The sequence below is a fragment of the Pseudopodoces humilis genome, chromosome 5 (assembly GCF_049639895.1).
Source record: "Pseudopodoces humilis isolate 2021_Gansu_Grassland_sample_001 chromosome 5, ASM4963989v1, whole genome shotgun sequence".
Taxonomy (NCBI): domain Eukaryota; kingdom Metazoa; phylum Chordata; class Aves; order Passeriformes; family Paridae; genus Pseudopodoces; species Pseudopodoces humilis.
In genome coordinates, this window is record NC_142204.1 from 71,309,170 (window position 1) to 71,333,026 (window position 23,857).

At 47.2% G+C, this 23,857-nt stretch overlaps 1 protein-coding gene across 1 annotated transcript in view; it reads left to right on the forward strand.

The window, feature by feature from the left end:
* The window catches only part of EXOC4 (exocyst complex component 4), a 289,405-nt gene extending 265,817 nt beyond the window's left edge, over nt 1-23,588 (forward strand). Inside the window, exon 18 of the mRNA XM_005530978.3 lies at nt 22,340-23,588. Coding sequence (XP_005531035.1) covers nt 22,340-22,577 — 238 coding nt within the window. The 3' untranslated portion in view covers nt 22,578-23,588. The remainder of the gene's footprint in view (nt 1-22,339) is intronic.
* The last annotated feature ends 269 nt before the right edge of the window (nt 23,589-23,857 follow it).

A 23,857-nucleotide genomic window follows, 5' to 3' on the forward strand; every position in this document is an offset into this window, starting at 1 on the left:
GGGGGATTATTAAGGTTTGGGAAGATCTCCAAGGTCATCAAGTCCAAATGTGGATCAGTTGAGGCTGATGTGAGGTCTCACCAAAGTGTCTGAGCTTGGCGCTTCTCCAAAACCGAAACCCAGGCAGGGAAAAGCTGCCAAAGGTAGAGGGTAAAACTTAAACAAGATTAAACTGGGGCTTGGATTTCTTTCCAGGTGAGAAATGTTTTGGTTTGTTGAAGGCTCAGGGTCACCAGATCCAGATCCAGGTTGGCTTGAAGGGATATCTCCCTCGAAATAAACCCAAAACCGGGTGTGACAGACCCCCTGCAAACCTCTCCCACATTTTGGGATTTCTTCACTCAGGGAAGACTGAGGGATAAGCAGATAGGAGAGGGCAAGCCCTGAGCAGTGTCTGTGGCCCCTGGACTCAGGGCTGGCTGCAGGGAGCTCCTCAGCTGATCCTCTGGGGCAGCAGCTGGGCCCTGGAGCAGCCAAAGGAAAGGTCTGGAGCTTGGGAATGAAGGAATGGGGTCAAACGAGAGAGGTTTGTGTGGAACTGGAACCTGACCCACCACAAACACTGGGAAAACTTGGTGCCATCATTTGGTCACTGCTGTTGGAGGCTGAATTGGGAGGGAAGTTCGAGCTCCCTGGATGAGGAGTGAGACTGGGTGCCTCATTTATTTGGGATCTCATCTGGGGACGGATCATTATTGAATCCAGTTCTTCAATCAGCATTGGCACAAGGAAGCTGTGAATGCTGAGGCCTGCAGGAGGGGGAGGGAGAAAGATCCACTAGAAACTGCAAGGAATAACCGTCCCAAATTTAATATTTTTTCTTAAGTGACCATCCTGTGGTGAAAGAATTTTCCTGATATTCAACCCTAGCCTCCCCTGGCACTTCCTTGTGTCCTGTCCCTTTTTCCTTGGGGGAAGAGCGTGATCCCCACCCTCCCACAGCAGCTTTGTGCAGATTTCTTCCCATCGAATCAATCCAGCAACATTTCTTTTCTTGGTTTCACAGCTTCATCACTTCCCTCTTTTCTTTTGGGGCGTAATTCCGTGCTCTGGTCTGTTTGATTCTTTAGTTCTTCAGATGACTCCTGAATGTTTAAGTGTTTATTACCCAGATTCTCCTTTTACATAAACAAGGCTCTGGTGCATCCAAGCCCTGCCCTGCTCACCTGAATTCACAATCACCCCAGCAAGGTTCTCACCTCACCCCAGGGACTCCACCCTACCCAGGTCTACTCAAACTATTAAATAAACATAACAGCTCCCCTCCAGAAGGCATAAAACAACATCAGGCTGGGATAAAAGTGATTTGTACCTCTGTGATACGGCTCAGGCAGGAATCTGTAAATGCTCTGAGCTGTGGTTAACTCTCACTTTTGCCTTTTTCAAGATAAAGTGGTTTTTCCATGGGCAGGAGCAGTGGCAGAGCTGATGGAGAAATCCTCCCTCCCCTGCTCTCCTTTCCCCCTGCACCTCCCGGGATAAATTCCCTCCCTGCTTCGATTCTCCAGGGAATTGGAGGATCCTGGGTGGGACTGGAGACTCCCAACCCTGCCTGGATATTCCTGTGCCCATGGCACCGAGGGTTCAAGGAGCAATTAGCCACAATTAACAATCAGTGCATCACTCTCCATGCATTAAATCTGAATTCTGGAACAGGTCCTTTTCCCAAAGTGAACCTGTTGGAGAACCAGTTTGTAAGAAAGACCAGACCAGTTGAGAAAGGACCAAACATTTTTTAAGGTTTTCCTGAGCGTTGTCATTTTGATTTTGCTTTTATTTTTCAATTCTGATATGGTTTTCAAGGCTTTTTAGAGGCCTCAGAGAACACTGGGCATCTCCTTTCTTCTCTGCTCAGTACTTCAGGCAGTAGAAATCCCAGCCAGGGAAGCTGGAAGGGGAAGCCCTTTCTCCTCTGAAGCAAAAATCACCTGGAGGACTCTCAGCAAACCCAGGTAACATTTGTTGGTCCTGGTGAGGCTCTTGCTGCTTAAACCCCGTTTTTCCAGAGCTCTGTCACCCGCAGGTGACAACAGCAGCATTTGCTGCTTTGGGAGCAGTCCCATGCCAAGGGGGAAAATGTGTTTTAAATGAGTTTTGCTTTAAGATTCTCAGTTCAAGGCAGGGAAAGTCTCAGCAGAGCATCACAGAGCAGAGCCAGAGCACGTTTCCATTGAAAAAAAAAATTAAATTTCCAAGCGGTGTGAGGAGTTTTTTCCACCAGGAGAAAGGCTGGTTCTGACTGCTGAGGTGTCACAAAGGATTTGTAGCATTTGCTAAATTTCCTGCAAATATTAATAGGTTTTTCACTCCTGTGTGTGTTCAGTATCTAGGCCAGCAGAAATGCAGGAGGTTGTTGGGGCTTCCACTGCTTTGTTAAGGAAAAAGCAGGATTTTCTCCCTGTGGAATATCCAAGAATGTGCTGCAAAGTCCAGGACTGAGCATGACTTCCAAATACCTCCAAATTTCCAAAGTTTCACACCCGTAATTAGATTTATGGCAAGAAAGGAATGAAAGCTTCAGATTTGAATTCCTACTCATGTCCTTTCCCTGGTGCCTTCTTTCCTTCTCTCCCTCTATCCCCACCCAAAAATTCTCTGGGTTTTTATGAAGATTTCATCAGAGGTAGTCACAAAGGGTGAGGATTCTGCTTCAGACTCACCCTTAAATAAAAAAGCACTGGAAAGAAAGCACCGTTTTCTGAGTCGTACAAGTGTTAAAATTGAGTGTTCTGGAGAGTGAGCTGAGGTGGCTGCAAGGGGAACAGAGAGAGCAGGGATGAAATGGGAACATTTTCGCTAACAAGTGTCACTGTGACCTGGGAAATGAAGGTTTCTGAGCAGTGCTGTCATTGTCCCCGGGTTTCAGTGTCCTCCCTGCCTCTGGAAGACAGAGGTATCCCCACACCTGGGAGTCGTTTGGAGCTTTCCCTGTGCTGCCATTCCAGTTGTTCCCATGGCCACTCCTGCTGCAGGGACCAGGATTCCTGCAGGAATCTTTTCCTGCTGTTGAGGACATTTCCAGGGATATTGGCTGGGAGGTGTCCCCACAGCAGGGACATTGGCAGTGCCGGTGGATCCCCGGGGAAATGGGCTGGGGAGAAGCCATCAGAGCTCCACTTGGTCCTGGTTTGGCCATCAATAAACCCAAATCATGGACTCACAGCACCATGGAAGTTGGAAAAGATTCCTAAGACCATCAAATCCAAGCTGTGGCCAACCCCCACCTTGTCCTCCACCGAGTGCCACATCCAGGAGTTCCTCGGACACCTCCAGGGATGGGGACTCCAAACCTCCCTGGGCAGCCCCTGCCAATGTTTAACAACCCTCATGGAGAAGGATTTTTCCCTAAAATCCACCCTGAGGCTCCCCTGGCCCAGCCTGAGGCCGTTCCCTCTCCTCCTGTCCCTGTTCCTGGGAGCAGAGCCCGACCCCCCTGGCTGTCCCCTCCTGGCAGGGAGTTGTGCAGAGCCACAAATTCCCCCTGATCCCCCTTTTCTCCAGGCTGAGCCCCTTCCCAGCTCCCTCAGCCTCTCCTGGGGTTCCAGACCCTTCCCAGCTCCATTCCTGTCCCTGGACACGCTCCAGCCCCTCAATGGGTCTGGGCAATGCTCCCATTACTCAAAACCCATCTTTATTCCAAGGCCAGGTTGGACGGGCTTGGAGCACCCTGGGATAGTGGAAGATGTCCCTGCCCATGGCAGGAGGTGGCACTGGATGATCCTTAAAGTCCCTTCTCTCCCAAAGCATTCCACGATTCCATGATCCTGTGAAAGGGGAGGATGGGAGGGTTTAGAATGGAGGATGCAGCTGGAGCTGAGCTTTTATCAAACCCACCCCAAACCCTGCATCACTGCTGGCTTGGGGAGCAGGGCTGCGGTGCCAGGTTTGGATCCTGGGCACTCAGGGCTCCTATCCTGGCAGGCTGGGCAGTTTTTTGTTCGATTATCCCCAGATTTCTGCTGTTCCCTGCTGCAGGAATCAGCAGTGACCTGCTGCCATCTACTGGGAGCTGCCAAGGGAAAGGGAAGCTGTTAAACATCCCCGTGCTCTGGAGGTAGACTTTTCATTGCCAAATCTTACTTCTCTGTCTGATTTTACTCTTGATAAATACCGTGGTTGTGCCTGGGTGCCCAGGTTCCCTGAGGGTGGAGCTGATGGAGGGAATCTTCCTCTGAGAGCCATCTCTGAGCTCGATTTGTGTGAGGAGAGCATCCGATCCAGCAAATCCTGACCTAGATCCCTTTGTTCAGAGTCAGGAGTCCCTGCAGAGCTCCTGTGATGCTCCCCTGCCATCTCTGGGTGAATGAAGTATCTCAGATGTTCTCCTTGGGGCTGCCCTCAAGCCAGGACTAAATTTGGGGTGAAGATCATTCAGTTTGAGTAAACCCTACATTAGCTGAGTAACCAGCACGTTCTAATCCCCCCACTTCACAGCCTGAGCAGTGAAAGGTAAAAATCCCCAAATCTTCACAGTCTGGATCCCAGGAATTCCCTTCCCTTCAGGGGATGAGGGACAGAAGAGGCTCTGGAGGAAAAGCTTCCCTTTGCTGACAGTGTGGGAAAGTTGTGTTGTCTCCATCACAGACTGGACTCCTGTGTCTGGAGCACGTCCTCGTTTGGGCTCGCAGCTTTTAATTAGCAAAGCTGCTTTAGTTTTCAATTAAAGACTCAGTTATACAACAAAATCCTTATTTTCCTTCCCTTTCTTTTTCCGCCTTGTTTGCTCCCCCCTGTAGTTTCCGCTGAGCTTTGATCTCAGTGCGGGTTTAATTAGCTGTAATTAGTGGTTTCACCGCATTAACCAAAACTCCCCATCGCAGAGGATTAAAAACCACCCCTCAGCTTGATGCCCTCGTCCTCACTTTCCTCCTTCTGCTTCCCCAGGGGGATTTAGGGGATCAGAGGGTCCCTGTAGGGCCCTTCCCCAGATGGGCACTGCCCCTGCATCCCAAAGATCCACCTTTTTATGGGATCATCAAAACTTCCCGGAGCAAATCACCCACCCCTGGATTTCATTCCCAGTGGAACCTGCAGCTGTTTTAGGATGGCACCAATTGGTTCCTTCACAGCAATTCCTGGAGCATTTCTTGGGGTGTCTCCTTGTTTTGGGAGATCATGGAAGTGTTTAGGTTGGAAAAGCCCTCTAAGATCAGGAAATCCAGCTGTTCCCCCAGCACTGCCCAGGCCACCAGTGCCCTTGTGCCCAAGTGCCACCTCCACATGGATTTTAAATCCTTCCAGAGATGGGGACTCCAGCACTGCCCTGGGCAGCCCTTTCCAGGAGGGAATTTTCCCTAAAATCCACCCTGAGGCTCCCCTGGCCCAGCCTGAGGCCGTTCCCTCTCCTCCTGTCCCTGTTCCTGGGAGCAGAGCCCGACCCCCCTGGCTGTCCCCTCCTGGCAGGGAGTTGTGCAGAGCCACAGATTCCCCCTGATCCCTCTTTTCTCCAGACTGAGCCCCTTCCCAGCTCCCTCAGCCTCTCCTGGGGCTCCAGACCCTTCCCCAGATCCTTTGTCCTTTTCAGCCAAGCGCCTGCTCCAGGTTTCCCAAACTTTCAGCTTTTCCAGTCCTTCACAAGCTCCTGGAAGCTGTGGCGTGCCCAAGTTCTTGCTGAAACTTCCCAGCTCCCCAGCACAGGATTGGCGAGGAGATTTTGGAATATTTTGGGAGCTGTGACTCTGCCCTGAGGAAATCCCTCTCTTCTCCATGGATGTGCCCAGTCCTTCTCCTCAGGGCTGCTCTCAAATATTCCTCAAGGACAACCCTCGAGGCTTTCCACCCCGTAGCAACCCCAGAGTAACCGGATCAGGGGCTAAATTCACACAGCAGTTCCTCTAGCCCTGAACACGCTGGATGTGGGAAGTCACGGAGCATCCCCAATCCATGGGGAGCGCTCCAAGTGCCAGAAGGAAGCATCTGGAAAGATCAGCAGGCTCTGGAAGGCACCGGTGCTGCTCAGCCTTTCCAGTGTTGACTCAGTGTTTTATTTTGATCAGGCTTCTCAGCCCTTCCCGGAGGCGCTTTTAATCTTCGCTCTGTAACCTTTAAAGAGAGAGGTTTTCGTGGCCTCTGCAATGATTTTCATTGCCTGGACGAGGATGTCTGAGCTGCTCCGAGTAAAGAGATTAATTCAATTTTCCTAAACTGGAAATGGACTGAAAAACTGAGAGGCTTCATTGACTTTTCCTCGCTCGGTTTGTGGCGTGTTAGAGAAACAATCAATGGGGGTGAACTTCTCAGCCAGCAGAAACCTGGCGTTCCCATTTCCAGGGAAGCAGCTGGGGAGGATGGGAATAAACACTTCTAAGAAGTCTGTTCTGGCCAAAGCACGTTCCTCCTCTGCCTTAAAACCATCAGGATATATTCTCCTGGAAATGAATTACAAACAAATCCCTCATTTATCCCCGAGGTGACAGTCTTTTGCTGATATGTGCTTTCTGGAGACTAATAAGTTTTGAATGTCGGTGAGGGGGGGAAAAAAAAAATCAAAGTAATTACTTTGTGTTCCCAAGCTCCTTATTTGTGTAGGTGCCTGTGTGTTTATCTCCCTCTGTCATGCTGCATTGCTAATGGTAATTAAAGGCAAGGGATTTTTCTTGCTGGAAGTTTTTCTTCTTATTTTCCACCTTTAGTGATTTTGGCCTCGGTGATGATGCTTTGCCACCGGCCAGTTACTTGTGGAAGTGCTTTAATAGAAGGTCTGAGTTCAGGAAACTCTGCTTGTCCAGCTGGAATTGGATCATTTTGTTTCTCCAGGCCTGTGGAATGTGAGGTGGGCATTGTTTTCTTCAGGCCAGGGTTTGAGGTGTCAGTCCTGGTGGCCACTGTCACCTCTGTGGTGGCTCTGGGAAATCGTCAATGTTCGCTTTATTTGCACAGAATTTGGGTTGTGGGTGATGGCATCAAAAATATGGAGCAAATCCACGGGGTCCATGGTTGGCAGTGGGGTGGGGTGGGCTCCCCACGGGCTCTGGATCCTTGGGAAACCCACCCAGGACACGTTGGCTGCGGCTCAGGGGGTGGGACAAGGAGCTCTGCTGGGTTCCCAGCCTTGCAGGGGCCTTCAGTTTTCCACAGGAAATGGAAAATGTTTTGTTGGGAAGAGGTTTTGGCTGGGAAGAGGCCCCAGGGCTTTCCCCACAGCTCCCCCCAGGCTGCAGTCTTAGACCAGGTCTAAAGTCTGGATCAGGAGACCAAAACTGCAGTTCCAGATGGTGTCCAGATTCTGATAAGTTTTTCATCCCAGAGAAATATGAGGACGAGTGTGAAAGCTCATTTTTAGGTCCAGGTAAAGCCTCTGTGTGTGCGTGGTGGATCCACCACTGGCTTTAGCAGGATTTTGTGTGCACAGAGAGCAGCTTTATTTGTGTGCTTGTTCTAAAACTTCCATAGGAACATTCCAGCAAATCCTCTCCTCTCTGTCCAGTCCAAGGAGCTTCCCCTGATTCCCTGCACTTCCACAGCTGCAGGCTCTGGAAATCTCATGGAGCATCACACGAGGGTTGGGCTGGAGACATGGATGGATGCAGGGATGGAAATGGGATCCAGCAGAACTCCAGACAAGGAAAAAGAGGGAATTCCATTGGTTTTCCTTAATTAAAGGGGATTTTTTGCTTTAGAGTAGCAAAGAGTGGCACATCCCAGCACAAGGAACGGGCTTCAGTGGATCATCTTCGTTTGGAATCAGGGAATCATTTGGGTTGGAAAAGCCCTCTGAGATCATCGAGCCAAATCCTTTACCTGTCACTGCCAAGGCCACCACTGCCCCTGTCCCCAGGTGCCACATCCACACGGCTTTGAAATCCCTCCAGGGATGGGGACTCCACCAGGGCTGGAAAACTTCTGGACAAGAAACTTCCCCTGATACCCAACTTAAACCTCTCCTGGAACCTGAGGTTGTTCCCTTTCGTTGTGTCAGCTTGGGAGAAGAGCCCAACCCTCAGACTGAGCTTGGGCAAACATCCAGAGCCATCCCATGGGAACAGATCCCGCTGTGAGTGCACGGGAATGTGAACCCCATGTCTGAGCTCTCCCATAAGACTTTGGATCTCCTATTTGGGTTAGAAACTGCTTTTTCCTCCCATGCTTAAAGACGGGTTTTGTGCTGGATCCTGTTCTGGGAGGTTCTGGTGAAATTCCCAACAAGCAGCTTTAAGGGAAAGGGCAGATTTTTAAGAAGGGAATTGAACACACATAAAAAAGAAATGACTGTGAAAAAAATAAATAAAAGGAAGAACCATCAAGTGAGTCGTGAGCAGCCATCCCAGGCATTTGTCTGCAGCTGAAGGAAAGGTAAATATCGGATTGTCAGCTGGAGGTGCATCTCTATTGCCCGGCTCCCACCTGCAAATGGCAGCAATTAGGAAAATGTCCTGCCTTTTTCACAGGAGGCAGCATCTTCCCAGCAGGAGCCCCACAGCCGGAGAGGCCCAGGAGGAGCAGATGGCTTTGCCCTGGCACTCAGATCTCATTAGGAGCCCTCAGATCCCGATATCAGCTCGGGAATTACCGATCCCAGCGCTGGCTGATGGTGCTGGAGCCGCTGCAGTCAAACCTGCCTCTCTGTCTCTGAATCAGACTGAGGCAGGAGTGGAGCTTTCCCACCTGGGAAATGTGTCGCTTGGGAGGGCTGGGAATGGCTGGGAGGGAGGGAGGGAGAGAAATATCGCTGTGGGGACACAGAGGGGACAGCGAGGATGTGGCCAGGTCGGGCTGCAGGGATTGTGAGAGGAGAGAAGGGAAAGGGGGAAAGGGGGAAAGGGGGAAATGGGAAATGGGAAAGGGAAAAGGGAAAGGGGAAAAAGGGAAAGGGGGAAGGGGGAAAGGGAAAAGGGGGGAAAAAAGGAAAGGGAAAAGGGGGAAAAAAGAAAAAGGGGAAGGGAAGGGAAGGGAAGGGAAGGGAAGGGAAGGGAAGGGAAGGGAAGGGAAGGGAAGGGAAGGGAAGGGAAGGGAAGGGAAGGGAAGGGAAGGGAAGGGAAGGGAAGGGAAGGGAAGGGAAGGGAAGAGAAGGGAAATGGAAATGGAAATGGAAATGGAAATGGAAATGGAAATTTCCCAGGGTCTATTCAAGGGAGAGAAATGTCCCAGGGCCAATTCCTCGTGGGATAGAGGAAGGAAAAGGAAAACTGAGGAAAGGACAGGAGTAGCAGAACTGAGAGGACCAACCATGACACAGCATTGGGGTAGAGCAGGGATGGCTTCAGGCGTAGCCCAGGAACAGCAGGGTTCCAGCTTTTTAAGTCGTTCAGGGGAGGTTTAGATTGGATTTAGGAACATTTTTTTTTCCCCAGAAAGGGTTATAAAGCACTGGCACAGCTGCCCAGGGCAGTGGTGGAGTCACCATCCCTGGAAGAGTTCAAAACCATGTGGATGTGGCAGCTGGGGATAAGGGTCAGTGGTGACCATGGTGGTGAAATGGTTGCGCTGGACACTTGGATTTCCATTTCCTCTATAGTTAATTACTCTTTAATCAACAAGATCTTTAATTCATTGACTTTTGGCTTGGAGGTTTTAGCCAACTCAGAGCTGGTGGTGAGTCCTGATGCAAAGCCACACATTCAGCTGGTGAACCTAAATAATCCTAAATAAGGATTTCCACCAGCTGCATTCTGCAACCAGCAGTTTCATCCTTCACCTTCTGCTGAGGTTCCATAGGGATGTGCAGGTCATTCCAGGATCTGTAACATTCCCAGCTGTCACTTCGTATCTTCAGGGTTTATTCCCTTTGGCCAAAGAAAGTCCCAGGATGATTTTTTCCCACCTTTCAAAAGCTGAGAGCTGGGGGTGCTGCTGCTGGGGGCACCTGGGGACCTTCCTTTGTCACCAGGGCTGAAGGACTGATGATTATGGGGGGAATTTGCCCTCATGCCAGGGAATGTTCTCAACAGTCAGCCATCTCCTGGCTCTGGGATCAAGGAATCCTGGGATGGTTTGGGTTGGAAGGGACCTCAAAACCAATCCCTTCCCCAGTTCCATCCCCTGCCGTGAACAGGGACACCTTCCTCTATCTCAGGGTGCTCCAAGTGCTTCACCACCCTCACAATAAAGCCTTTCCTCCTAAAATCTAATCCAAATCTCACCTCTTTTAGTTTAAAACTCTCCTTCTGTCCTGTCACTATCTGTGGCCTGTGTAAAAAGTTGCTTTCCATATATATATATATATATTTTTATTATTATTTTTTTAAATTAATTCTCATTAAGGATTTAAGGCTGCAAAGAGTTTGGGATGTAACCAAGATTTTATGGGCTCCATGGGGTCAGCTTGGGACAAGAAGCCACTCAGCATTTTCTTACCCGTGGAGGAACAGCTCCACATCATCTTCTTCCCTCCCCTGCTCCCCTTTCCTCCCTCTTCAGCTGTGCAGCAACATCTTATTTGGGGGATTCAGCCGCCCCCGCAGCCTTCCCCAGGAGCTTTCCTGGGAAAGGCAGGATCCATCCAAGCTGGATTTTGGTGTGATTGCTATAATTACCCTCTGACTTCCACCCTCGAGTGAGATGAGACGGCCCAAAAGGAGAGCTGTGATTTTTGCAGTTAAAAAAACCAACAAAACCAACAAATAAACTGAGAAATTATTCTTGAAGTGCCAAAGGCGAGAGGCTCCAGGGCAGGAATGAGCGGGGAATGCAGATCAGGCAACGCCGTCTATCCAAGGTGGAGCCTCTGCTGGGGCTGACATTAAAAATTCCGACTCAAATGCGGGAAACATGGAGTGAAGGAGGTGAATTATTGATGGAGAGCAGGGATTACCATATCTGACAGATGGAGACTGTCTGAGAACATTTTGCAGAGTGGCATCTGCACCGCGCCTGATTGGCGTCCCTGAACTTTCGCGCGTCAGATGTCGAATATCAACACACAAACTCTGATGTAGCAATTAAATCTGTCCTCTAATGAACCTGGGCCTCGCAGCCAGGAGAAATCCATACACTTAGGTAAAGTCCAAATGCCCCAATTCTTATTTTTGAGGGAGATATTTAAGTAATTAAATCCAGAGCACTGCACTGAAGACACACACGTGTGATGTCGACATTCAGATATATTCAGGAAATTATGCGGAATGGATCACGTCTTACTCCAATTTTACTGAAGGCTGTAAAGCTCCCCTTGTATTTTATAATTTGTATTCCAGATCTGAGCTCAAATAACACAGAGAAGCTCTAAAATTCAGCTGCCACCTCACGTCACAGAGGTGCATTAACACCTCTCTCTCAAGTACACGCAAAAGTCGTAGATCAGACACGATTCCACGTTGTCACGTATGGAAAAACAAAGAGGAGAAGGACAGAAGTGAAAATAAGAGCAAGTTTGAAGCTTTGGTGGGGAAGAGCTTGGATTGGGAAGAAGCAAGATATAAAATATGGTTTTTCTAATAGGATTCAGTGCCTTCGGATCCCAGGTTGTTTTCCTAAGCCCAGCCTAATGTGGGAAATGGGTGAATTTTTCTGCCATCTGTTAAAAGTGGGGCGCTGGGGGAAATTCAGTTTTCCTTCATGATTTTGGGAATCATCAGGGAGATGTGCTTTTAGCCCCTGGAGGGGCTTTCAGGGATGGAATCTGGGAGGTTAGTCAAGGAGCATCAGTATTAGGAAAAATCTCTTCAGCCAAAGGGTTGCCCAGGGTAGGGCTGGAATATCCGTCCCTGGAGGGATTTAAATCCATGTGGATGTGACATTTGGGGACATGGCCAGTGGTGGCCTTAGCAGTGGACTGGATGATCTTAAAGGGCTTTTCCAAGCTGGAAGTTCCATGATTCCATGATTCTGTGGGGTGGCTGTTGCTGGGTTGGATCCATCCCGTTGGACACACAAGGAGCTTCCCTCTGGCCCTGTAATCACAGAACGGATGAGGTTGGAGGGGACCACGGTGGGGTCACTGGTCCTTCTCACCCTCAAAGCAGCCTTTGAGAGAGCAGAGAAACTCTGGACGCGGTGTCTCCAAAGCACCTCAGGAAATTCTCAAATGGGAATTGCCAGAGGTTGATAAATTAATAAATGACTACGGGAAACTCCAGGTTCAGCTCTGCCAGCAGAGTCCTTTGGAGAGCCTGGAGGTTTTGTGCAGTTGAAGGTGCATTCCTGGGAGGAGATGAAAAGCAGTTCAGAGAATCGCTGTACTTTTGATGGCTCTGAACTACTCCACCATTCAGAAGCAGTGCAGGGATTCTCTTCTCACTCTGTGGGGGCCAGTTTTGTTTCCAAGGAGCTGCTGTTGCGCTGCAGTGGAGTCTGTCCATAAAAAGTGACGAGCAAAGGGATGCAACTCCAAGATATTCCATAAGGAAAACCTGTTTTTTCCATGCAGTGGAGAGTGGAGAGAGAAACCCCATGTACTCTGGGTTTTTCCCTTCACTGACATTGCTTTGATAATATTTTCATTTCAAATGCTCAGATTTGTGCTGTTTGGCAAAAAAAATACTGTAGTGAAGCTCTGTTGGATGAAAAAGTTGGGATAATTGGAGCTGAACCCAGCAGGAATGGCCAGAAGAGGCCACAGCTGTGCTGTACACAGCAGTGTGGGAGCTGCTTTTTTAGCGGTGCTGGGTTTCAATCCCTCTAAATACGACTTTTGCCCTCAAAATGATAGAGAGGGAAAAGCAATTTGAAGCAAAAATGCTGGAAATGAGCAACAGCTGCCCATAAAAACCTGCGGTGTCAAACCTGGAGGTTTCCAAGCATTGAGAGAAGTGTTGAGAACTGGCAGAGTTCTCAGTGTTCCTCAGGACAGTGGCCAGCACAGAAATTGAGGAGAAGAGGGTTGAAGCTCTTAATCCCTCATCCAGCAGCTCCACAGCTCCATGCTGATGCCCACCACTTCTGGACATCTCAAATTGTGGCACTGAACCCATCCTGGTCTCTTTCTGTCCCATTTCTTCTCCTTGGGTGGTGGCAGTCGATGTCCTTGAGGTCATGGTGGTGGTGGTGGCATTGTGGTGGGTCACTGGGCTGGGTTGGAGGCTGCTGCAGGGGTTTGTTCCCTCCTGGTTTGGATAACTCCAAATAATAATAACAATAATAATATATATAATATAAATAATATATATAATAGATACAATAGATACAATATATATAATATACATATAATATACATATAATATACATATAATATACATACAATATACATATAATATAATATATAACATATAATATATAATGCATTAGTATTAGTATTAGTATTAGTATTAGTATTATTAGTGTTATTAGTATTATTATATTATAATAATAACAGGGCCATGAGGCAAGAGAATCCAAAAAAATTAACTCTTCCATGAAAAACATCAGTGTGATCAACAAAAAATTATAACAAATTAGATTTGGTGTCAGCTTGTCCACAGAAAAAATCTCCATTCCCGAATTTTGGAAGCCACCACAGCATTCAAAGTAAATGAGCAAAGGTGAGCAGAAAAATGTGGGGTTTTCAACAATTTGGGGCTGTTTGCCCAAACCCTGGGGAAGCTCCTGGGAAGCACCAGACCGTGACCTACTACAGGGGAACACGGAGTTGTGGAACTCAACCACAGCCTACTACAGGCAGCCGTGGAGCCGGTGAATTCAACACCAGCCACCACAGACAGACATTGACTTGTTGGACTCAACCATAGTTACTACAGGTAAACTCTGGCTTGATGGACCTGACTACAGCCGACTGCTGGACCCAACACAGCTACTACAGACTTAATCCACTCAACCACAACTACTACAGACTTAATGGACCCAATACAACTACTACAGACTTAACGGACCTGACTACAACCTACTACAGACTTAACAGACCCAACACAACTACTACAGACTTAATGGACCCAACACAACTACTACAGACTTAACGGACCCAACACAACTACTACAGATACTGAGTTGACCACAACCCACCACAGACTGACACTGACTTCTTGGACCTGGCCACAACTACCACAGGCAAACATTGACTTGTTGGAATCAACCATATTTACTACAGGTGAACAGTGGCTTGATGGACCCAACTGTGGACCTTGATGGACCTACTACAGGCTGACATTGACTTGTGGAACTCAAACAACCTTCTACAGGCTGACAGTGACTTGTGGAACCCAGGCACAGCCTACTTACTACAGCCTGACAGTGATTTGTGGAACCCAAACACAACCTACTACAGGCTGAAAGTGACTTGTGGAACCCAAACACAACCTACTACAGGCTGAAAGTGACTTGAGGAACCCAAACACAGCCTACTACAGGCTGACATTGACTTGTGGAACCCAAACACAGCCTACTACAGGCCGACACTGACTTGAGGGCTCTGCTTGATCTCCTGCCCCAGTTCACTGCTCCATCCCCATCAGGTAGAACCAGTCGTATCCTGCCCCCATCGGCAGCTCCCAGCCATTCCTGGTTTATCAAAGCTCAGCCGGCACCACTGAGCACCTCCCTGGCCACATCCAGTTCCACCTCACTTGATCCTAAATAAAGCTGGGGGGCTGCCACAGTAAGAGTTGTTCCCAAAGGGAAGCAAAAATTGCGGGATATTTTTGCTGACTGGAGCAATCTCTGCAGCACTTTCCGTGGAAGTGCTGACTCCCTCTTCTTTCAGGCTACATTCGTTTCCATGTTCCCTCCAATTTATGCATGAGGCAAGGGGAAAAAAGTCCCTTAATATTCCTTATAAATGGCAGATGGTATAGATAATTTATTTTTTTTTTATTTTTACTACATGCAGTAAAATGTAAATGTGTGTGGCTTATTTGCAAATGCTGGCATTAATAACCGATATTTAAACAGGTCAGATTAACACTTTTACTGATCTATTAAAAAGATTCTTTTCCAATCATTTGCACACTCAAAATCAATTTTAATGCCACATGTAAATTGAATTTAATTTTTTTTTATACAAAATTGCATTTATCTTCCTGAGCCATTAAATTTACTATTTAATATGTACTTTCCAGCTCACTTGGCTAGAATTTCATTGCTCTTTATCTGTATAAATTTAATTAGCCTTGATATCATCAGTATATTATAGAACTAATTAAAGATTTAGATAAGTGCTGAGGGTGCTTGTTTAATACCCTATAAAGTTCCATTTGGAGAGCAAGAATTTCCATCTTTCATTAGGATCAGCCAGTTTGGAGCTGCAAGGAGTGGCTCAGACATTGTTTTTTGAAGAATTATTTAATGGGCTTTAATGGATTTATCCTTCCTTTGAAAAGCTGTGTAATTGCTGTGTCTCACTGCGCGCTGGGAGGGGGCTCAGAGGTGTTCAGGGATGGGTTTAAGTGCTCCATGCACGTGGGGATGCTCAGGGATCCCCATTCCCAGAATCCCGGGATCGTCAAGGTTGGAAAAGCCCTCCAAGGTCACGGAATCCAAGCTGTGCCCGGTGCCCACCTTGTCACCAGCCCAGAGCCCTGAGTGCCACATCCTTGGACACCTCCAGGGATGGGCCAAACCTCCCTGGGAAGCCTTTTCCAATGATTACCAACTTTTTCCGTGAGGAAATTCCTTCTAATCTCCCACCTGAGCCTCCCCTGAAGCTCCCCTGCAGGGCAGCGTTGTCCAAGCGATGAACCCCAGGAGGAGGGGAAAAGGAAATAAGGAAATATTAACGAGACAGTGATAGAAAAGGCAGATAAACATCAGGATAAAAAGGAGGAAGGAGAACAGGAGAGAGCTTGGGGAAGGGTGGTGATATTCTGCCCATCCCTTACCTTTCCCTTTGCTAATTAATTCTGCGTTTAAGGGGTGATTTCTCATCTGTGTTTGACAAAAAGCTCTGCACTGGTGACAAACCCAGTGACAGAGCTGCACGTGGCACCCAAAGGTGTTGGCTGGGGGGTTTCTATCCAAAATGGCTTCATCTGTATAAAAAGGAACCCCCAGGTGAGCTGATTTGTATGTAGGCCTTCACGCGCCGTCTCTGTGGTTTAAACTTTAAAAGAGAAAATAATTGGATTTTCTAATGAGGTTGTCTCTAATTAGAAAGCTGCTCTTGTGCCCTTTTGAACAAATACACTTGTTTTTCTTGCCTGGCTCTGCACCTGATCAGAGCCCTGTGTGGGTACTGAGCAAGGGGTGAGGGCTTCCCATCTCTGGTACTTTTTCCTGCCTTGGATAAATTACTTAATTTTAATTATTCTTCCAGCTTTTTAAAAATCCCCAATATTATCCTTCCATCCCTTGATTATTTATTAAGGGCTGTAATTTGCACAGCTACCACTGTACTCCAAATTCACTTTTATTTCTTCCTCTCGTGCTTTGTTTTCTTTCCCAAATCATTTCCCATCTTGGAAATCCTCAGTTTTAGGTTTTTAAATGGTTTTTTTTTTATGTTTTCATGGTAGCACAGCCCCAGAACCATTTGTGCCTCCTGCCCCAAATCATGCCACGTGTGGTGATGGGGCAGCTGCTTCCAAGGGGCTCTGGATGAGCACAGAGAAGGTGGAGACCACAGTGACAGGAACATTTCTGGCCTCATTTTGGGGGTTTTTTAGTCCATGGTGTTGGAGTCTGAGACACAGAGTGTGTGCCCTTGTCTCTGATTCCTGGCTCTGAGATCCAGGAAAGCACTGAATTTCATACAACATGAAATTTATGAGCATGTTTTCATGGTGTTACATGAAAACAAATGTTAAAGTTAGATAGAAAAGCTAAAAATGTGCGTAAATTAGAGAGTTTCTTTAAGTCATTGGGTGCAAAAGTTAAAGTTTAGGGTTTAAACTAGTTTAGAAAATAGAACACAAGATGGAGGATTTAGGGTGTTGTCTCTTTTCCTTCTTCTTTCTTTTTCATGTTCTTCTTCTCGAGGTTTTTGGGTAATAGCAGGTGATTGGACAGAAATTGTCACAGTGCAGCACACAGGTGATGGGTCATTGGGTCACTAAGAAAAATAATTTACCTGTCTATTGTTAATTGGGTAAGAATGAGGAGTATAAAGATAAAAGAACTGTGTAGTTCGAGGCCATTTTGTGCCTTCAGAGCCAAAGTGAGCCAGGTTATGGTGAATTAAACTTGTGCAGAAAGTCTGGAGAGACCTGCCAAGTTTTGTAATAACATCCTAATAAACACGAGAAACAAGATCTAACGAGCTCTGGAGTTTTCTTCTGACCCAGAGAACTGAGATAAACAGAACTCCCCATGAGGGAGGATCCCAAAGGAGCTCAGCTCAGAGAAGACTGAGAAATCCAAAAGTGGAGAAGTGCAGCAGAATCAAAACAGAAAAAATTTACTCATGGAGCCATGTAGGGACTTCTTCCTCAGCCCAGGCATGCAGAAGTGTCCAGGTCTTGGTGTGGTGTCCAGGAGGAGCTGAGGTTGACCTGAACAGCAAAACCATCTCTGATGTGAACTCCCCTAAAGCACTTCAGGCTCTTCTGGAGGCACAGAAGGAACATTCCTGTTGTTGTCCCCAGAACTGCTCCACATCGATTGAAAATCGAGGCAGAAACCCGAAGAGAAGTCGATCAGGATTTCCATTCCCTTGTGGAATGGTGTCCTGAGGGCAGTGTCCCTTATTTTAGGGTCGTAGCTGCAGTTTAGGATGAGCAGTGGTTGGAAAGTGGAACTGGATCCATCCCTGGGATGGGGCATGGAGCAACCTGGAATAGGGAAGGTGTCCTGGTTGGAATCAGAAGATCTTTAAGGTCCCTTCCAACCCAAACCATTTGTGATTCCATGAAAAGCCGTGATGCAGCTGCCACCTCCCATCCCTGTTTTCCATCTCATCATCAGAAGCTCTGGAGATGGAACCAGCAGCTCCCGTATTTGCAGGTTTTTGATTTAAAATGCTGCTCACTGACGCCTGTGTGCAAACATCCCCGCAGCCTTCACGAGGTGCAGAAATTACAGTAATTGCTGCTTTACCTGGGTTTTCCTTCGGTGTTCTGAGCTTTCAAAATTAGCTTTGCAAACTCCTGGCTGGAACTCGTTTCTCCTGCCCCAGCTCCAGTGCCCTATAACCATCCTCAGCTCTTCTCCATGCCCACCTCTAATAACTCCAAAGGGAAAAATGCCCCATGGGATTTTCTTCTTGGTCAAGCCAGGCCTGAAATTCCATTTTTTTCTCCATTACTTGACTGAAGTCACCAAATCACCTAATTCATGCTGGTGGTTTTTTTTGGTTGGTTGGTTGATTGTTTTTTTGGTGTTTTTGTTTGTTCTCACTCATCCCCCTCTGTATTTAAATGTCATGGTTCCACCATGATCTTCAAATGTCAAAATGGAGTGATTTTATAACCACAGCTTTGGTCTTTTTTATCATCTTCCATTTCTTGCTTGTCCTGTCTGGTGGCTTTTCAGGATTTGGGTTGGAAGGGACCTTAAAGATCATCCAGTGTCACCCCCAGCATGGGCAGGGACACTTTCCACTATCCCAGGGTGCTCCTGGCCTTGGACACTTCCAAGGATCTGGGGGCAGCCACAGCTTCTCTGGGAATTCTATTCCAGGGCCTCCCCACCCTCATCATAAAATCTTCTTTCTATCCTGCCTCCCTCTCCCCTCATTTAGTTTTGATCCAGATTTTCCTACTAAGTGCTTCCTACTTAACCTTTTTGACTTTCCCATTAGAGCAGCAATTCCGGGTGCTGCCAAAGCACCTCCCCATTCCCCCAAAAGAGAGGGAGATCAGGGTCAGAATTTGTATTTCTCCTTTTTTTTTTGTTCCCTTTGGCTAATTCAGCGCCCAGACTGGAATTCCTGCCTGGAGAATCCGTTCCTGCCTAATGCAGAGCAAGCCCCCAGCTACAGCAGGAAGGGATAATTAAAGTGGGATCCTTTATTCTGAAATCTCACACCAAGGTCCTCCTGTGAAGAAGAGATCAAGTCATTCTCAGGGAAATCAGGATTTCATTTGGAATTCACCTGGCCACCTTTTGAAAACTTTTTTTTTTCGGGGTTAGAGGTGAACATTAGCATTTAAATGGAGAATGGTATTAATAGCCCTCAGAGGAGCTGGGCTCATCCTGATTGCCTTTCCCAAGATTTTTTTTTTCCCCCTAAATGAGAAAGCTTCTTAATTTTTATTCTCTTTCTCCAAGAAGAGAGTTCAAGAGACCATTTTTTTAATATGGATATCTACAAATATATAAGCTCAAAATGCCTCCTTGCAGGATGGGTTCATGGTCGGAAATTTTCTGTTTTCTTTCAAAAGTGCTGCTTAAAACCCAACAAAACAAACTGGTTTGGGGGTCAGGTGGATTCTGCACTTTTGTTTTGCCCGTGGGATGTTCCTTCCTGCAGCTGGGAACCATTTCCATCCCATTAAAGGGATGTTTAACCTTCCCTGTCTGCTCTTAGCACAGAGCTGTTCCTTGTGATGAGGTGGATCTTCCAGGGGAAATTCCAGATGGATAAAGGGAGCAGGGAGAGTTCAGTTTTGTATTATTTGCTCTTAGGTTTATCCTAAAAAATGCCCCAAAAAATTCAAGGCAGCTTTGGACACAATCCCATTGCCAGCAGTCAGAGGAACAGGCCATGGGTGTCTTGGTTGGGATGTGAGTTATTCACGTGAAAAATGCATTTTATCTCTTAAAAATTAACAAATCTTTGTCATCCAAACCATCAAAATTAATTAATTTTCCTGTATGAGCAGGATATTAATGATTTGGGGTCCCTCAGGCAGTCCTTCACTCCTCATTCCCCAAAATACACCATCAGCACTGGAGCTGGATGCCAGTGGAGAAGTTATTTTACTGTCCTGAAGGAGCTGAAGGCTTGGAGCAGATAAATTCCCTTGTGGAGAGCATCTGTTATTCCGTAGGAATTCGGGAGAGCTTCTCCCTAAGAACCTGTTTGTGTTTTGGGTGTAAAATCTCTTAACCTTTTTGACTTTCCCATTAGAGCAGCAATTCTGGGTGCTGCCAAAGCACCTCCCCAGTCCCCCAGAAGAGAGGGAGATAAGGGTCAGAATTTATATTTCTCCCTTTTTTTGGTTCCTTTTGGCTAATTCAGTGCCCAGACTGGAATTCCTGCCTGGAGAATCCGTTCCTGTCTAATGCAGATCAGCCCAGCAACACCAGAAATAACTGAGAGTAAACACGGAAATAAAAGGATTTCTCTGTTGGGATGAGTCCCTGGGATGCTTTGTTCCCATCAGCTGCATTCCCACAATCCTGGAATGAGTTGGGTCCGAAGGGGCCTCCAAAATCATCCGGTGCCACCCCTGCCATGGCCAGGAACGCTTTCCATCATCCCAGGCTGCTCCAAGTCCTGTGTTTGGACACTTCCTGGGATCCACGGGAGGGAAGTTTTGCACCAAGCCACAGGATCCATGGCCTTCCCAAGGAGACAGAGCACCTTAAAGGGAAAAAAAGGCAAAAAAGGACTAAATCTGCACTAAAACTGATCACTGAGCCCCATCTCCTCACAGCTCCTTCCTTCCTCATTTGTCCTAAATCTGGGCTTACTAAAGAATTCCTGTACCTCACAAGCACGGGATTCATCTGTCACTCTTCTCAGGATCAGATTATTTTTTAATTAAAAATTTCCTCTAAAATAAAAAGGGGAGCAAGCAAGGCAGCAGGGAAGGAGCACAAGGTGTGCATTTTTAATTGGGTGCAATTAAAAACCTGCCGCTCTGGCGTGGCAGCGCCCGCGGCCAAGCCCGATTTGCATGAGTAATTATTCACTCCATTACAGAGTCTGCTCAACTTTGCCTTCCTTGTCTTTGAAAGTATTAATAAATATTGATCAGACACTCTCCTGTTTGCCTTCGCCCAAACAGCTCTGATGGACTCTGATGTTATCAAATAATGAAATATGAAAGAGGGATTGGGATGAGCCCTCTTGTTCTGTGATTTTTTATTTAGGCTCTTCATTTTCCTTTCACAAGTGTGTTTGTCCCTGCCATTATAAACCCTCTTTTGATTATCAAGAGGTGGCTGAGGAAAGCGAGTCGTAAAAGGATGGAGGGAATAAATAAATGGAGGACAGGTGAGGGGAAATCTGCTCCGTGGAATGCTGGCCAACCGCTTTGTGTTTTTCAAGTTGAGGTTTAAAACCAAGGAAAATAATTAAAAGTTATCAAAAGCTCAGTTTATCATCTGACAAATAGATTAATAAATAATTGTATGGGATTAGCAAACCTAGCCAGAGAGCAAGTTTAGTTCCCCAGGATTTCTTTTGGCTTTAATGTGGACGTGGCCACGCACAGGGAAGCTGATTTACCCTTCCCAGATCATCAGCCTGGGCAGGAAAAGCTTCCAGGGCTCATCCATGGGATATCTGGGTGGGAGAGGTGAGATCATAGCAGGGCTGGAACCAGGTGGGCTTTAAGGACTCTTCCAACCCAAACCATTCTCTGAGCCTCAATAAAGGGCATTTCTGGCACTTTGAGACCAGCCCACATTGGACACAGGGTGTCCAGAGCAGATCCCTGGAAGTGCCCAAGGCTAGGTTGGAGCACCCTGGGACAGTGGGAAGTCCACAGCAGGGAGTAGAACAAGAAGAGCTTTAAGATCCCTTCAAACCCAAACCATTGTGGGATTTCAGGATGATGTTCAGCAGGAAGATGTCTGCGCTTCGTTCAGCCTTGTCTGCTCGTGGCACTGCTGAATGAAAGCAGCAGCCGACAGAATTCTGCAAAAGCCAAGGTCTGGGCCATCATGAAACACCACAATTAACCAGGGTGCAAGGATTCATGGAATTCTGCAAAAGCCAAGGTCTGGGCCATCATCAAGCACCACAATTAATTAACCAGTGTTGTTGGACAGTTCAGTCTCTTCAGGGCTGACCTCTTTTGGGATGCTCTCTCACGGAGGGTTTCCCTTATCTCAGTTCTGGTTTAGGAAGGATACTCCAAAGGCTCGTTAGGCTTTTGTTTCTTGTGTTTATTAATATATAATTAAAAGACTTGGCAGACCTTCCTCAAACTTTCTGTTCAAGTTCAACTCACCATTGCTTGGCTCAGATTGGCTCAAAAGGTACAAAATGGCCTCGAAATACACAGGTCCTTTATCTTTATACTCATTTTCACCCAATTAACAATAGACACGTAAATTATTTTTCTTAGTGACCCAATGACCCATCACCTGTGTGCTGCACTGTGACATTTTCTATCCAATCAGCTACTACTACCCAAAAACCTCTAGAAGAAGAAGAAAGAAGAAGGACAAGAGACAACACCCTAAACCTTCCATCTTGTCTTCTGTTCTCTAAACTAGTTTAAACTCTAAACTTTAACTTTTTCACCCAGTGACTTAAGAAAACTCTCTAATTTTCACACTCACACTTTTAGTTTTTTATTTAACAGTGTTTTTCATGGTGTTATATAAAATTCAGTGTTTTCTTGGATGTCAGAGCCAGGTATGAGAGACAAGGGCACGCTCTGTGCCTCAGACTCTAACAACCAGGGTGTTTTTCTCCTTCCAGGCAGTACTACGAGATGCTCTACAACACAGCAGACGAGCTGCTGAACCTGGTGGTGGACCAGGGCGTGAAGTACACGGAGCTGGAGTACATCTACGCCCTGAACCTGCTGCACCGCAGCCAGACGGGCGTGGGGGACCAAACCACGCAGAACATGAGGCTGCAGCGCCTCAAGGAGATCATCTGTGAGCAGGCTGCCATCAAACAGGCCACCAAGGACAAGAAAATCACCACCGTGTGACCCCCTCTGCCACCCACGTCACCCGCGGCTGGCACCTCCCAAGTTTTTTTGTTGTTGTTGTTGTTTTTTTCTTATTTTTCCCCTGTTTTAATCAAATTAAAAGTGGAAATCTCCTGGCCATTGTGGTGAGGAGGGAAATGCCGTTTGAGATTTGGGGTTGGGGTGGTTTGGATGTGTTTCCACGTAAAGCTTCTTTAATGTTCTCCCAAAAGTGATTCCACAGCAGGAGCCCCGGCGGGGTTTGGGGTGGGATATTCGGCTTTTGTCCGCTGCTGCTGCTTTGCCTTGAGATGTAAATGGAGCTGTGGGGTGGGAAAAGGGAAAATTGGGTCTTGGAAGTTCAGACCACACCAAATGATCAGCACCCTGCCAGTCAACTCGTGTTGATCACACGTGGGATCTTGATGTTTTGGAGATCTTTTTTTGGCGCTCTGCTGTCTCCAAGCTGTACCCACGTGAAGTTTTCTGCTGTTTCCACCACTAAAAGATGTGATTGTTTATTCCTTCAGGTGGTGATGAGCCAGTTCTCCACGTGGGAGGTAACACGGGACCATTTGTTTCCACTTCTCCTCTTTCATTATCCCGGAGCCATCTGGCGCCGGCTCCTGCAGCGCCGGGTGGATGCAGGAGAAAATTGCCAATATAAAATAACAAAACAAAACTTCCTTTTCTTTTCTGAGTATCCCCCCCAGCTCCAGGGATATTTTGTGGCTGTCACCTGACGCACTGGAAGGACAGGCAGGGTTGTGCAGCTCAGCACCAATGATCAGCAAAGGGCAGGAGGGCACCAAATCCAGGGGCTGAGGGACACCCAGGGCACCAATCCTGCCCTGCCTTGACTCTCTAAATCCATCTGGAAAAAGGTTCCTGACTCCTCCAAAATCAGAATCTACTGCATTTGTATTTGCTGAGAAAACTGGGGACCCAGCTGGGTTTCCTGTGCTGAGAAGGGTTCTCTCCGAGCTGTAGGTGCTTTGTGTTCAACCCTGAAATTGCAGAATTAAAGGATGTTCAAAGGCTCTGGTGGTTTGTCTGGCTGTTTTGAAGAACTGTCATTCCTGAGGTGTTTAAAAGATTCCTTTCCAGCCCCAAATTCAGTGTTCTCCAAGCCTCCATCAGTGTGGAAATGATTTTCTGAGCCATTCAGTCCAACCCTCAGCTACCACAGACCAACTCAAGACCCTTCTCACCACCCAGGTAAGAAGCAGAGCCCATCAGTTCTCATTAGGAATTTTCTGAGGGGTTTTTTCCCTCATCTTTTTCATAATCCAAATTATTCT